The 15,289-nt window shown below is 50.4% G+C and overlaps 1 protein-coding gene across 1 annotated transcript in view; it reads right to left on the bottom strand.

Moving 5' to 3' along the window:
* tjap1 (tight junction associated protein 1 (peripheral)) overlaps window positions 1-12,623 on the bottom strand; it is a 13,308-nt gene extending 685 nt beyond the window's left edge. The window contains 12 exon segments of the mRNA XM_063874595.1: window positions 119-135; window positions 299-425; window positions 428-536; window positions 538-662; window positions 665-965; window positions 1,077-1,160; window positions 1,348-1,455; window positions 2,636-2,702; window positions 6,471-6,632; window positions 6,720-6,748; window positions 8,178-8,312; window positions 12,422-12,623. Of these exon segments, the coding sequence (XP_063730665.1) occupies window positions 119-135; window positions 299-425; window positions 428-536; window positions 538-662; window positions 665-965; window positions 1,077-1,160; window positions 1,348-1,455; window positions 2,636-2,702; window positions 6,471-6,632; window positions 6,720-6,748; window positions 8,178-8,294 (1,246 nt within the window). The 5' untranslated portion in view covers window positions 8,295-8,312; window positions 12,422-12,623.
* Between the last annotated feature and the right edge of the window lie 2,666 nt (window positions 12,624-15,289).

Genomic DNA, 15,289 nt, shown 5'->3' with positions numbered 1-15,289 from the left:
TATAAAGACTATCAACAGGGAGGTGACCTGGGGGGGGGGCTGTAGTAAAGAGTATCAACAGGGAGGTTACCTGGGGGGGGGGGGGGGCTGTAGTAAAGAGTATCAACAGGGAGGTTACCTGGGGGGGGGGGGGGGCTGTAGTAAAGAGTATCAACAGGGAGGTTACCTTGGGGGGGGGGCTGTAGTAAAGAGTATCAACAGGGAGGTTACCTGGGGGGGGGGCTGTAGTAAAGAGTATCAACAGGGAGGTTACCTGGGGGGGGGGGGCTGTAGTAAAGAGTATCAACAGGGAGGTTACCTGGGGGGGGGGGGGGGGCTTGTAGTAAAGAGTATCAACAGGGAGGTTACCTGGGGGGGGCTGCTGAAGGGGCTGGACTGGCTGCTCAGCGGCTCGCTGGTGGCGTCTCTCTGGGAGGGGGGCGAGCGGCGCAGCCCCCCGAGGAGCAGGAGTGGGCGGGGCTTGCTCGCCCCTCGTCGTGCTGCACCAGGCTGAGCGAGATGGCCTGCCGGGTGGCGTAGGTGCAGTTGGGGAGGGGGGGAGTTCTTGGGGATCTTCACTTTGTCGTCGGACGAGAACTCGATCACCTTCCTGCCCGGGTAGAGCGGGTGGGGGGGCGGCGGGGGGGGGTACGGGTTCAGCTTCTCCATACATGGAGCCCCCCCCCGTCGCCTCTTCCCCCCCCCGACTGCCCATCCAGACTGCGGCCGCACGATCCATTCTGCTGCCCCCCCCCCGTCATGTCCACGTGCACGAACACGTCCTCGGAGGCCGGACGGCTGCAGCTGCTCGACTGGGCCGAGTTCAGCAGAAGGGGCTCCGGCTTCTCCAGGACCCGGGCGATCACCGAGGGGGGGACCACGTCCGTCAGGCTCAGGGAGTCCGGGTCCTGGGGGCCGGTGGGGGGGCTGTGCTCTGGGAGCCCCTTCATGTGTTTGTTCAGCATGTCCTGCAGTTCATAGGGCAGCTGCAACACACACACACACACACACACACACACACACACACAGTGTTATACAGTGAGCGTATTTCTGTTTCTGATTCTCTCCCTCCCTCCCTCCCCCTCCTCCTTCCTCACGTCGGCAAACTTGTGGTTCCTGAAGTGCGACTTGTTGCATTTCAGCAGCTGGACGGCCAGGTTGCAGTCCTGCCTGTAGCGCTCCTGCAGACACAGACAGAAGAGAGGCTGTCAGCCAATCAGAGTACAGGTAGCCCGTAGGTAGCCACGTCGCGTGTTTACAGATTGTACCGTGTGTACCGTGTGTACCGTGTGTACCGTGTGTACCGCGTGTACCGTGTGTACCGCGTGTACCGTGTGTACCGCGTGTACCGTGTGTACTTGTACTCACGTTGAGCTCCTCCAGGCGGTCGATGGAGTTCTTGGCGTCCAGCAGCTTGTTGGTGAGCTCTACGATCTCCTGGTCCATCGTCTTTTTGTCCCTCTCCACCTTCCGTAGCTGAGATGAAACATTATAGACAGCTGTCAATCACAGCTCAGGCAGCCAATCAGCAGCCGGGGCTGGCACTTCATTCAGTTAACATAAAAAGAGGAAGGGCTTAAGCAACGAGACCTCACAAGACTAATAATTATTATCACGTTCATGAGGACTGAAGAGGAGGAGGGGGAGGGGGGGGAGAGGAGGAAGATGAATGAAACCCAACTGCATGGACCCATGTCTGGCTGACGGCAGCCTGATGAAGAGGAGGATGAAGATGAAGATGAGTGATCCGTGAGAGCAGCGTGAGAGGAAGAGAAAGAGCGACATCACACACAGGAAGTTGCTGGAAGTATGATGTCATAGAGCCGCAGGAACGAGTCCTGAAACCCGGAAGTGAGTCAGCATTTCACGACTCCCGGTTCCCTCGTCTCAGAGTCGGTGGGATTTCTCCGTAAGATTTTGGATAATGGCTGGAAATAAGGTCTGTGGCTGACTGTAAGAGACGGACCACGTTTTGTTCTACGACAGGGGTTTTCAACCGGTGGTCCGCGGACCACCAGGGGTCCGCGGACCACCGGTTGAAAACCCCTGTTCTACGACATTAAATACATCCGCAGTGTACCCCCCCCCCCCCCCCCCCACTGGAGATTTGTGAAGAGTTCACGTGTCTGAGAAAGGATGGTTGTTGACAAGTTCCTGAATAGGACTACAGGAGCTGTTGAGCACGCTGTACGTCATTACGCCGAGCCCCCCAAACACTGGGCTCAGTTGCTCCTGTTCTGCTTGAAGTCCTGTAGTTAAACTCAGTGTGGCCGAAAAGCTGGGTTCAAATATGCCAGCGCACGGAAGTCCGCTGAAAGGGTCTCAAGTTGGCGTGAGGCTGGAGTCCTGCGGCCCTGCAGTACTCCTGCAGAGTCATGCTTCCAAATGTATAAAAGTAGGGTAGACGCGTGGAGACGGCCCGGCTGGACAGAACCGTTATCAAACAGGTTCCTTTCCACAGACCTTATTTTACACACCCAAAGCCTCCGGAGAAATCACACTGCCTACAGTCGAGGGAACCCGGGCTGCTCCCTCCGGGCTGCTCCCTCAGGGCTGCTCCCTCCGGGCTGCTCCCTCAGGGCTGCTCCCTCCGGGCCCACTACAGAAACACGGCTGCCTGTGGCGCCTATCAACATGCAGCAGTACGATGGGTTACCAGAGCGTGGAGCTTCTCCTCCAGATCCTGATTGGCTCTCTGAGACGCTGTGTAGCTGTTCTGCAATCTGAGGAGGAGCAGAGGAGGAGAGGAGGAGTCAGTGAGCACGATCTGAAGGGAGGAGGAGGAGGAGGAGTCAGTGAGCACACTCTGAAGGGAGGAGGGGAGGAGGAGAGGAGGAGTCAGTGAGCACACTCTGAAGGGAGGAGGAGAGGAGGAGGAGAGAAGGAGTCACTGAGCACACTCTGAAGGGAGGAGGAGGGGAGGAGGAGAGAAGGAGTCAGTGAGCACACTCTGAAGGGAGGAGGAGAGGAGGAGGAGAGAAGGAGTCAGTGAGCACACTCTGAAGGGAGGAGGAGGGGAGGAGGAGAGGAGGAGGAGAGAAGGAGTCAGTGAGCACACTCTGAAGGGAGGAGGAGGGGAGGAGGAGAGGAGGAGGAGAGAAGGAGTCAGTGAGCACACTCTGAAGGGAGGAGGAGGGGAGGAGGAGAGGAGGAGGAGAGAAGGAGTCAGTGAGCACGCTCTGAAGGGAGGAGGAGGAGGAGGAGTCAGTGAGCACACTCTGAAGGGAGGAGGAAGGAAGGAGGAGAGAAGGAGTCAGTGAGCACACTCTGAAGGGAGGAGGAGAGGAGGAGGAGAGAAGGAGTCACTGAGCACACTCTGAAGGGAGGAGGTGGGGAGGAGAGAAGGAGTCAGTGAGCACACTCTGAAGGGAGGAGGAGGGGAGGAGGAGAGGAGGAGGAGAGAAGGAGTCAGTGAGCACACTCTGAAGGGAGGAGGAGGAGGAGGAGTCAGTGAGCACGCTCTGAAGGGAGGAGGAAGAGGAGGAGAGAAGGAGTCAGTGAGCACACTCTGAAGGGAGGAGGAGTCAGTGAGCAAGCTCTGAAGGGAGGAGGAGAGGAGGAGGAAAGAAGGAGTCAGTGAGCACACTCTGAAGGGAGGAGGAGTCAGTGAGCACGCTCTGAAGGGAGGAGGAGAGGAGGAGGAGAGAAGGAGTCAGTGAGCACGCTCTGAAAGGAGCAGGAGAGGAGGAGGAGAGAAGGAGTCAGTGAGCACGCTCTGAAAGGAGGAGGAGAGGAGGAGGAGAGAAGGAGTCAGTGAGCACGCTCTGAAGGGAGGAGGAGGAGGAGTCAGTGAGCACGCTCTGAAGGGAGGAGGAGAGGAGGAGGAAAGAAGGAGTCAGTGAGCACACTCTGAAGGGAGGAGGAGTCAGTGAGCACGCTCTGAAGGGAGGAGGAGAGGAGGAGGAGAGAAGGAGTCAGTGAGCACGCTCTGAAAGGAGGAGGAGAGGAGGAGGAGAGAAGGAGTCAGTGAGCACACTCTGATGGGAGGAGGAGGAGGAGGAGGAGGAGTCAGTGAGCACGCTCTGAAGGGAGGAGGAGGAGAGATGGAGTCAGTGAGCACACTCTGAAGGGAGGAGGAGGAGGAGTCAGTGAGCACGCTCTGAAGGGAGGAGGAGAGGAGGAGGAGAGAAGGAGTCAGTGAGCACGCTCTGAAAGGAGGAGGAGAGGAGGAGGAGAGAAGGAGTCAGTGAGCACGCTCTGGAGGATGGAGGAGAGGAGGAGGAGAGAAGGAGTCAGTGAGCACACTCAGAAGGGAGGAGGAGGAGGAGAAGGAGTCAGTGAGCACGCTCTGAAGGGAGGAGGAGGGGAGGAGGAGAGAAGGAGTCAGTGAGCATGCTCTGAAGGGAGGAGGAGAGGAGGAGGAGAAGGAGTCAGTGAGCACGCTCTGAAGGGAGGAGGAGAGGAGGAGGAGGAGAAGGAGTCAGTGAGCACGCTCTGAAGGGAGGAGGAGGGGAGGAGGAGAGAAGGAGTCAGTGAGCACGCTCTGAAGAGAGGAGGAGAGGAGGAGGAGGAGAAGGAGTCAGTGAGCACGCTCTGAAGGGAGGAGGAGAGGAGGAGGAGGAGAAGGAGTCAGTGAGCACGCTCTGAAGGGAGGAGGAGGGAGGAGGAGAGAAGGAGTCAGTGAGCACGCTCTGAAGGGAGGAGGAGAGGAGGAGGAGAAGGAGTCAGTGAGCACGCTCTGAAGGGAGGAGGAGGGGAGGAGGAGAGAAGAAGTCAGTGAGCACGCTCTGAAGGGAGGAGGAGAGGAGGAGGAGGAGAAGGAGTCAATGAGCACGCTCTGAAGGGAGGAGGAGAGGAGGAGGAGGAGAAGGAGTCAGTGAGCACGCTCTGAAGGGAGGAGGAGGGGAGGAGGAGAGAAGGAGTCAGTGAGCACGCTCTGAAGGGAGGAGGAGGGGAGGAGGAGAGAAGGAGTCAGTGAGCAAGCTCTGAAGGGAGGAGGAGAGAAGGAGGAGAGAAGGAGTCAGTGAGCACACTCTGAAGGGGAGAGGAGGAGGAGGAGAGAAGGAATCAGTGAGCACAGTGAAGGGAGGAGGAGGAAAGGAGGAGAGAAGGAGTCAGTGAGCACGCTCTGAAGGGAGAAGGAGAGGAGAAGGAGGAGGAGGAGGAAGAGAGAAGGAGTCAGTGAGCACGCTCTGAAGGGAGGAAGAGAGGAGGAGGAGAGAAGGAGTCAGTGAGCACACTCTGAAGGGAGGAGGAGGGGAGGAGGAGAGAAGGAGTCAGTGAGCACGCTCTGAAGGGAGGAGGAGGGGAGGAGGAGAGGAGGAGTCAGTGAGCACGCTCTGAAGGGAGGAGGAGCAGGAGAGGAGGAGGAGTCAGTGAGCACGCTCTGAAGGGAGGAAGAGAGGAGAAGAAGGAGGAGAGAAGGAGTCAGTGAGCACACTCTGAAGGGAGGAGGAGCAGGAAAGGAGGAGGAGTCAGTGAGCATGCTCTGAAGGGAGGAGGAGCAGGAAAGGAAGAGGAGTCAGTGAGCATGCTGTGAAGGGAGGAGGAGAGGAGGAGGAGAGAAGGAGTCAGTGAGCACACTCTGAAGGGAGGAGGAGGGGAGGAGGAGAGGAGGAGGAGAGAAGGAGTCAGTGAGCACACTCTGAAGGGAGGAGGAGGGGAGGAGGAGAGGAGGAGGAGAGAAGGAGTCAGTGAGCACGCTCTGAAGGGAGGAGGAGGAGGAGGAGTCAGTGAGCACACTCTGAAGGGAGGAGGAGGGAAGGAGTAGAGAAGGAGTCAGTGAGCACACTCTGAAGGGAGGAGGAGAGGAGGAGGAGAGAAGGAGTCACTGAGCACACTCTGAAGGGAGGAGGTGGGGAGGAGGAGAGAAGGAGTCAGTGAGCACGCTCTGAAGGGAGGAGGAGGAGGAGAGGAGGAATCGGTGAGCACGCTCTGAAGGGAGGAGGAGAGGATGAGGAGGAGAGAAGTAGTCAGTGAGCACGGTTTGAAGATAGGAGGAGCAGGAGAGGAAGAGGAGTCAGTGAACATGCTCTGAAGGGAGGAGGAGAGGAGGAGGAGGAGAGAAGGAGTCAGTGATCACGCTCTGAAGGGACGAGGAGGACAGAAGGAGTCAGTGAGCACACTCTGAAGGGAGGAGGAGTCAGTGAGCACGCTCTGAAGGGAGGAGGAGGGGAGGAGGAGGAGAGAAGGAGTCAGTGAGCACGCTCCGAAGGGAGGAGGGGAGGAGGCGAGAAGGAGTCAGTGAGCACGCTCTGAAGGGAGGAGGAGGAGTCAGTGAGCACGCTCTGAAGGGAGGAGGAGGGGAGGAGGAGAGAAGGAGTCAGTGAGCATGCTCTGGAGGGAGGAGGAGAGGAGGAGTCAGTGAACACGCTCTGAAGGGAGGAGGAGGGGAGGAGGAGTCAGTGAACACGCTCTGAAGGGAGGAGGAGGAGAGGAGGAGTCAGTGAGCACGCTCTGAAGGGAGGAGGAAAGGAGGACTGGAGGAGAGGAGGAGAGGAGGAGAGGAGTAAAGGAGGAGGGGAGGGGTGGAGAAGGAGAGGAGGAGTTACCTGCGGAACTTGTCCCTCATTTTGTCCAGGTCGTCTCTGGTGCGGCTGAGCTCCGCCTCCATGTAGCGACGGCTGCCGTCAAACTCCGCCTCCATGGCCTCCATCCTGTGGGAGGAGAGGGAGAGGCGGCGCTGCAGGTCCTCGTTCTGCTGCTGCAGCATTCTGGGTAACGGGGGGTCAGAGGTCAGGGACACAGAACTGGATATAAATATTAAGGTAAACAGTTTCTATGGGGGGGGGGGGTCTCACCTGATGCGCTCTGAGTCCGACAACGCCTCCTGAAACACACACACACATTTTATAATATGTAAATATAATAAAAACAATAAACACATCAACAACAAGAGGATTGGACTAACAGCTGCTGACCAAATGACTCGTCACATGACCTGAGGTCAGTGAACATCCATGCAACACATATCTGTATCGATGACACCCTTCCTCTCCCAGAATGCAGCAGGGTTTCCTCTCAGCTGATGGATGGTCAGTTAAATCGATGATTTAGCAGCTGAGAGCCAATCAGATCGCATTAACTCTAACAGCTGTAACGTCAGTTCTGAGAGCCGACTGATTAAAGTGTGTCCCCCCATCCCCCCAGGAAGTGACCGGACACTGGGCCAAATATTACTAGGGGCCAAATGGCGGTCCTACAACTTCCTGTCAGTCCGGGACGTCACTGGTCCCAACAAGACTTCACACTGGGGGAGAGACTGTAGACAGAGGGTCAGAACCCACCCAGTATGAACCTGCTATAGCCCAATTATCAGGGAGCATCTCCCCTCCATTCATCTGACTGACAGAGAGAGGGGGTGGGGCTTGAGGGAACTCAACTGACTATTGCTCTAACAGCAGGGCATGATGGGTAATCTGTGATCTGTGAGGTTAAGATCCTGCACCAATGAGCCGTTCTCACAAGAGTCACCCCCCCACCTCTCACCCACCTTGATGTCTGGCTGATCAGAAACAGGAAGTGTGTGTTTGTGTGTGTCCTCCATATTTCGTGCTCTGTTCCCCCTCAGCACTTCCTGTTTAGACCCCGCCCTCCCTGTGATGTCACTGTGTTGGCGCTGCATTCGGTCTGCCCCCCCCTCCTGCTTCCTGTTGGGGGTGCGGCGGCTGCGCTGGGGCACTGGACTTCCTCTCTGTTGGGCGGTGCTTCCTCTGTGGGGGGCGGGGCTTCCTCTTGGGCTGGGCGACGCCCTGCCCAGCAGCTCCAGGTGGGCGGGGCTTAGCACACTGCAGGTGATCTCATCCAGGAAGCTGGAGAACCTCAGCTTCTCCTGCAGGAGCTGAACCCTGCGCTCTGAGCTGTGGGGGGGGTGGGAGGAGCGCCGCTGCCGCTGGTGCTCGGAGGGGAGGGAGGATCGGTGCATGGAGAGGGAGGGCCGGTGGAGAGCCCCCCCCCTTCCGTCCAGCAGCTCCACGGACTTGGCCTTCCTGATGTCACCCGGCTGCTTCAGGATGCTCTTCGGCAGTGGGGTGCTGTGTGGAGGGGGCGCGAGCCTCAGGGCTGCGGGGGGACTGCGGGATACTGGGGGGGTGCATGCGGCGACACGGTGAGAACTTGTGGAGACGCATCGCGTTCGGCTGCGGCGGCTGCAGAAGGGCGGCGGGGGGGGTGCATAGCTCCAGGCTGGAGGCGTCGCTGTCAGAGAGAGGCGGCGGGGGGAAGCGCTGTGGGGGGGGAGGGGGGGAGTGTAGGTTTACCTGGGAGATGTCGGGCTGCAGCGCAGGTGGGGGGGTGGGCAGGGTGTGGCGCATCTCGCGGTGCTGCGGGGGCGCCTTACGGTACGGCTTCCTGGCCGGGGGGGCGCTCGTCATCATGAACTTCCTGTTGTCGTCCTGCAGCAAAACAAGAGTCAGAAGAGCAGCCACACATCCACCATCCTCCCCCCTCAATGCCTCGCCACGACTGACCAGAGAGAGAGAGGGTGAGTGTGAGTGTGAGTGTGAGTGTCAGTGTGAGTGTGTGTGTGTGTGTGTGTGTGTGTGTGTGTGTGTGTGTGTGTGTGTGTGTGAGTGTGAGTGTGAGTGTACGCCTCGGGCGTCTCATCGACCTGAATTAGTTTCCAGAACAGGAAGTGCAGCTCTATTGATCTGAATGGGGTTAGTGCTAGCATGTCAGCATTAGCACAGGGCAGAGCTAACAGAAGCTAATGTGCTAACGTGTTCTCCTAAACTGAACCACTTTCATTCCTGAGAATATCGAAGACTTTTATCATGGAATATTCCGGATAATCTGAGAGTTTATTAACGTTCAGCTGTCAATCATTCAGAGTTATTAACGACCATAACCAGTGTGAACAGTGTACCACACACAAACACGTGTGTGTGTGTGTGTGTGTGTGTGTGTGTACGCATGTGAGTGTGTGTGAGTGTACCTGTGTGTCAGCAGGAGCTCCTCATCCTCTCAGAGGAACCTGCAGTGGTTTAAAGAAATTCTTTCACTTTATTTCATAATTATTGATTTTTCCCGTTAGGATTTAATGCCGTTTAGTACTACTGGTACTAGTAGTGGTACTACTAGTACCAGTAGTACTAAACGGTACTACTACTGGTACTACTACTGGTACTAGTAGTGGTACTACTAGTACCAGTAGTAGTACCAGTAGTAGTACCAGTAGTAGTACCAGTAGTACTAAACGGCATTAAATCCTAACGGGGATAACCTCTGGGATAAACCCCTCTGTAATCCCCCCCCCCCCACACACACACACCTTTGTTTATGAAGAGCAAACTAAATGCACAAACTTTAATTAATTACTTAATATCTCTGATTCCTTTGTCAGCTGACATCCTGCTGTCTCCTAGCAACAGAGCAGCTCCATGTGGTATAATGTTGGGAACACATGAAGCAGTGAGGGAACACATGAAGCAGTCAGGGAACACATTAAGCAGTCAGGGAACACATGAAGCAGTCAGGGAACACATGAAGCAGTCAGGGAACACATGAAGCAGTGAGGGAACACATGAAGCAGTCAGGGAACACAAAGCTGTGAGGAACACATGAAGCAGTCAGGGAACACATGAAGCAGTCAGGGAACACATGAAGCAGTCAGGGAACACATGAAGCAGTCAGGGGAACACATGAAGCAGTAGAGGGGAACACATGAAGCAGTCAGGGAACACAAAGCTGTGAGGGAACACATGAAGCTGTTAGGGAACACATGAAGCAGTCAGGGAACACTTGAAGCAGCCAGGGAACACATGAAGCTGTTAGGGAACACATGAAGCAGTCAGGGAACACTTGAAGCAGCCAGGAACACATGAAGCTGTTATGGAAAACACATGAAGCAGTCAGGGAACACATGAAGCTGTTAGGGAACACATGAAGCAGTCAGGGAACACATGAAGCAGTCAGGGAACACATGAAGCAGTCAGGGAACACATGAAGCAGTCAGGGAACACATGAAGCAGTAAGGGAACACATGAAGCAGTCAGGGAACACATGAAGCAGTGAGAGAACATGTGAAGCTGTGAGGGAATGCATGAAGCTGTGAAGGAACACAAAGCTGTCAGGGAACACATGAAGCAGTCAGGGAACACATGAAGCTGTTAGGGAACACATGAAGCAGTCAGGGAACACTTGAAGCAGTCAGGGAACACTTGAAGCTGTTAGGGAACACAAAGCTGTGAGGGAACACATGAAGCAGTCAGGGAACACATGAAGCAGTCAGGGAACACTTGAAGCTGTTAGGGAACACAAAGCTGTGAGGGAACACATGAAGCAGTCAGGGAACACATGAAGCAGTCAGGGAACACATGAAGCAGTCAGGAATCACATGCAGCATTCAGGGAACACATGAAGCAGTGAGAGAACATGTGAAGCTGTGAGGGAACACATGAAGCAGTCAGGGAACACATGAAGCAGTCAGGGAACACATGAAGCAGTCAGGGAACACATGAAGCAGTCAGGGAACACTTGAAGCTGTTAGGGAACACAAAGCTGTGAGGGAACACATGAAGCTGTTAGGGAACACATGAAGCAGTCAGGGAACACATGAAGCAGTCAGGGAACACACAAAGCTGTCAGGGAACACATGAAGCAGTCAGGGAACACATAAAGTAGTCAGGGAACACATGAAGTAGTCAGGGAACACATGAAGCAGTCAGGAATCACATGCAGCAGTCAGGGAACACATGAAGCAGTCAGGGAACACATGAAGCAGTGAGAGAACATGTGAAGCTGTGAGGGAACACATGAAGCAGTGAGAGACCTCAGGCCTCAGTTTAGCTCCTGTCAGACCTCAGTTCAGCTCCTGTCAGACCTCAGTTCAGACCTCAGTTCAGCTCCTGTCAGTTCAGACCTCAGTTCAGCTCCTGTCAGACCTCAGTTCAGAACTCAGTTCAGCTCCTGTCAGACCTCAGTTCAGACCTCAGTTTAGCTCCTGTTAGACCTCAGTTCAGACCTCAGTTCAGCTCCTGTCAGACCTCAGTTCAGACCTCAGTTCAGCTCCTGTCAGACCTCAGTTCAGCTTCTGTCAGACCTCAGTTCAGCTCCTGTCAGACCTCAGTTCAGCTTCTGTCAGACCTCAGTTCAGCTCCTCTCAGACCTCAGTTCAGCTCCTGTCAGACCTCAGTTCAGCTCCTCTCAGACCTCAGTTCAGCTCCTCTCAGACCTCAGTTCAGACCTCAGTTCAGCTCCTGTCAGACCTCAGTCCAGCTCCTGTCAGACCTCAGTTCAGCTCCTGTCAGACCTCAGTTCAGACCTCAGTTCAGCTCCTGTCAGACCTCAGTCCAGCTCCTGTCAGACCTCAGTCCAGCTCCTGTCAGACCTCAGTTCAGCTCCTGTCAGACCTCAGTTCAGCTCCTGTCAGACCTCAGTCCAGCTCCTGTCAGACCTCAGTTCAGACCTCAGTTCCACTCCTGTCAGACCTCAGTTCAGTTCCTGTCAGACTCAGTTCAGACCTCAGTTCCACTCCTGTCAGACCTCAGTTCAGTTCCTGTCAGACCTCAGTTCAGCTTCTGTCAGACCTCAGTTCAGCTCCTGTCAGACCTCAGTTCAGTTCCTGTCAGACCTCAGTTCAGACCTCAGTTCCACTCCTGTCAGACCTCAGTTCAGGTCCTGTCAGTTCAGACCTCAGTTTAGCTCCTGTCAGACCTCAGTTCAGCTCCTGTCAGACCTCAGTTCCACTCCTATCAGACCTCAGTTTAGCACCTGTCAGTTCAGACCTCAGTTTAGCTCCTCTCAGACCTCAGTTCAGCTCCTGTCAGACCTCAGTTCAGACCTCAGTTCAGCTCCTGTCAAACTTCAGTTCAGGCCTCAGTTCAGCTCCTGTTAGACCTCAGTTCAGCTCCTGTCTGACCTCAGTTCAGACCTCAGTTCAGACCTCAGCTTAAACCTCAGTTCAGCTCCTGTTGGACCTCAGTTCAGCTCCTATCAGACCTCAGTTCAGCTCCTATCAGACCTCACTTCAGCTTCTGTCAGACCTCACTTCAGCTTCTGTCAGACCTCAGTTCAGACCTCAGTTCAGCTCCTGTCAGACCTCAGTCCAGACCTCAGTTCAGGAGGCATGAGAGGAACATATCTCCAAGCTAAGACCAGCAGCTGATCATTAAGACCCTACTGAACGGACTGGTGGTCTTTAAAGCAGCTCAGACACATAAGCTGACAGGAAGTGACACACACACACACACAAAGACAGACAAACAAACAAACAAACAAACAAAGTCTCTCTCTCTCTCTCTCTCTCTCTCTCTCTCTCTCTCTCTCTCTCTCCTCTCTCTCTCTCTCTCTCTCTCTCTCTCTCTCTCTCTCTCTCTCTCTCTCTCTCTCTCTCTCTCTCTCTCTCTCTCTCTCTCTCTCTCTCTCTCTCTCTCTCTCTCTCTCTCTCTCTCTCTCTCTCTCTCTCTCTCTCTCTCTCTCTCTCTCTCTCTCTCTCTCTCTCTCTCTCTCTCTCTCTCTCTCTCTCTCTCTCTCTCTCTCTCTCTCTCTCTCTCTCTGGCCTTACCGGATAGCCGGTCCTCGGCCCGGTTTTAACGGAGGATCTGTACCCGGAGAACAGGAGGGCAGCGGCTGGAGGCTGTGTCTGTGGCCGGACTCTAGTCTCCTTTAGTCGACAGGAGGAGAGAGGAAAGGGGAGAAAGAGGGGGATCAGAGAGAAAGGAGCTTCTGGTTTCTGGTCTCTAACTTCTCCGTTGCTCTGCTGTCGCCATCTTTACCCGCGGGGCATGACGGGTAATCCTCAGGAATCCCAATCCGCCACCTTCACCCCCCTCTCACGTTCTGCGTGCTGACGTCACACTTCTTAGAAAAGCAAGGAGGAGCTCTATTGACTAATAAACAATAATATTAACTACAATCTGTTGACTAATAAACAATACTATTAACTACAATCTGTTGACTAATAAACAATAATATTAACTACAATCTGTTGACTAATAAACAATACTATTAACTACAATCTGTTGACTAATAAACAATAATATTAACTACAATCTGTTGACTAATAAACAATACTATTAACTACAATCTGTTGACTAATAAACAATAATATTAACTACAATCTGTTGACTAATAAACAATAATATTAACTACAATCTGTTGACTAATAAACAATACTATTAACTACAATCTGTTGACTAATAAACAATAATATTAACTACAATCTGTTGACTAATAAACAATACTATTAACTACAATCTGTTGACTAATAAACAATAATATTAACTACAATCTGTTGACTAATAAACAATAATATTAACTACAATCTGTTGACTAATAAACAATACTATTAACTACAATCTGTTGACTAATAAACAATAATATTAACTACAATCTGTTGACTAATAAACAATAATATTAACTACAATCTGTTGACTAATAAACAATAATATTAACTACAATCTGTTGACTAATAAACAATACTATTAAAGGAATAATAATAATACAATAATAAAAGCAGTTTTAATATTAAAGTGAGATCTCTAATGAAGTTTAAACAATAAACAGCTGTCATCAATTTATAAATATCAACAACAATATAAACTCATAAACATTACATAAAATAACTGGTTCAACAAAAGCAGTTATTGTTCTTGTTGTTGTTGTTTAGATGCTGTTATCAACAGTGAAGGTGAACTGTGATAAATGTCCCAACAGCGCCCCTGCTGACACTCGGGGGGTGGGGGTCAGTGAAGACCTGCCATTAAACTGATTGTAATATATTATATAAATATATTCAAATTTAAAAAGATCGTATGTTTTATTTATTCAGATTGAATTCACAATAACATATGAATAATCAATAATGATTTATCTTCAAACTGTTGTTGATTTTCTTTTATAACAACTATTTATTTGTCCCTGAAATATGTTGCCTGTATTATTGTAATAAAGATAACACACTGGTCAGTAGCTGGGAGCAGGGTGTGTGTGTGTGTGTGTGCAGACAGAACTGAGGCACACACACACACACACACACAATGTGTGACACTATTTAAAGATAATTAATTATTATTTTGTTTATCTAGCCATTTTTATAGTTCTTTTTTTGTCAGATTGTTGTGCTCATCCTGGACAAAAAAAATTGTTAATCCCCTTTTAATTTTTAAAAAACTACAATCTGTTGACTAATAAACAATAATATTAACTACAATCTGTTGACTAATAAACAATACTATTAACTACAATCTGTTGACTAATAAACAATAATATTAACTACAATCTGTTGACTAATAAACAATACTATTAACTACAATCTGTTGACTAATAAACAATAATATTAACTACAATCTGTTGACTAATAAACAATAATATTAACTACAATCTGTTGACTAATAAACAATACTATTAACTACAATCTGTTGACTAATAAACAATAATATTAACTACAATCTGTTGACTAATAAACAATACTATTAACTACAATCTGTTGACTAATAAACAATAATATTAACTACAATCTGTTGACTAATAAACAATAATATTAACTACAATCTGTTGACTAATAAACAATACTATTAACTACAATCTGTTGACTAATAAACAATAATATTAACTACAATCTATTGACTAATAAACAATAATATTAACTACAATCTGTTGACTAATAAACAATAATATTAACTACAATCTGTTGACTAATAAACAATAATATTAACTACAATCTGTTGACTAATAAACAATACTATTAACTACAATCTGTTGACTCATAAACAATACTATTAACTACAATCTGTTGACTAATAAACAATAATATTAACTACAATCTGTTGACTAATAAACAATAATATTAACTACAATCTGTTGACTAATAAACAATACTATTAACTACAATCTGTTGACTAATAAACAATACTATTAAAGGAATAATAATAATACAATAATAAAAGCAGTTTTAATATTAAAGTGAGATCTCTAATGAAGTTTAAACAATAAACAGCTGTCATCAATTTATAAATATCAACAACAATATAAACTCATAAACATTACATAAAATAACTGGTTCAACAAAAGCAGTTATTGTTCTTGTTGTTGTTGTTTAGATGCTGTTATCAACAGTGAAGGTGAACTGTGATAAATGTCCCAACAGCGCCCCCTGCTGACACTCGGGGGGTGGGGGTCAGTGAAGACCTGCCATTAAACTGATTGTAATATATTATATAAATATATTCAAATTTTAAAAAGATCGTATGTTTTATTTATTCAGATTGAATTCACAATAACAATATGAATAATCAATAATGATTTATCTTCAAACTGTTGTTGATTTTCTTTTATAACAACTATTTATTTGTCCCTGAAATATGTTGCCTGTATTATTGTAATAAAGATAACACACTGGTCAGTAGCTGGGAGCAGGGTGTGTGTGTGTGTG

The sequence above is a fragment of the Eleginops maclovinus genome, chromosome 22, assembly GCF_036324505.1.
Source record: "Eleginops maclovinus isolate JMC-PN-2008 ecotype Puerto Natales chromosome 22, JC_Emac_rtc_rv5, whole genome shotgun sequence".
Lineage (NCBI taxonomy): Eukaryota > Metazoa > Chordata > Actinopteri > Perciformes > Eleginopidae > Eleginops > Eleginops maclovinus.
Note: the sequence above shows the minus strand (reverse complement) of the source record. Positions and strands in the feature narration are given on the sequence as shown.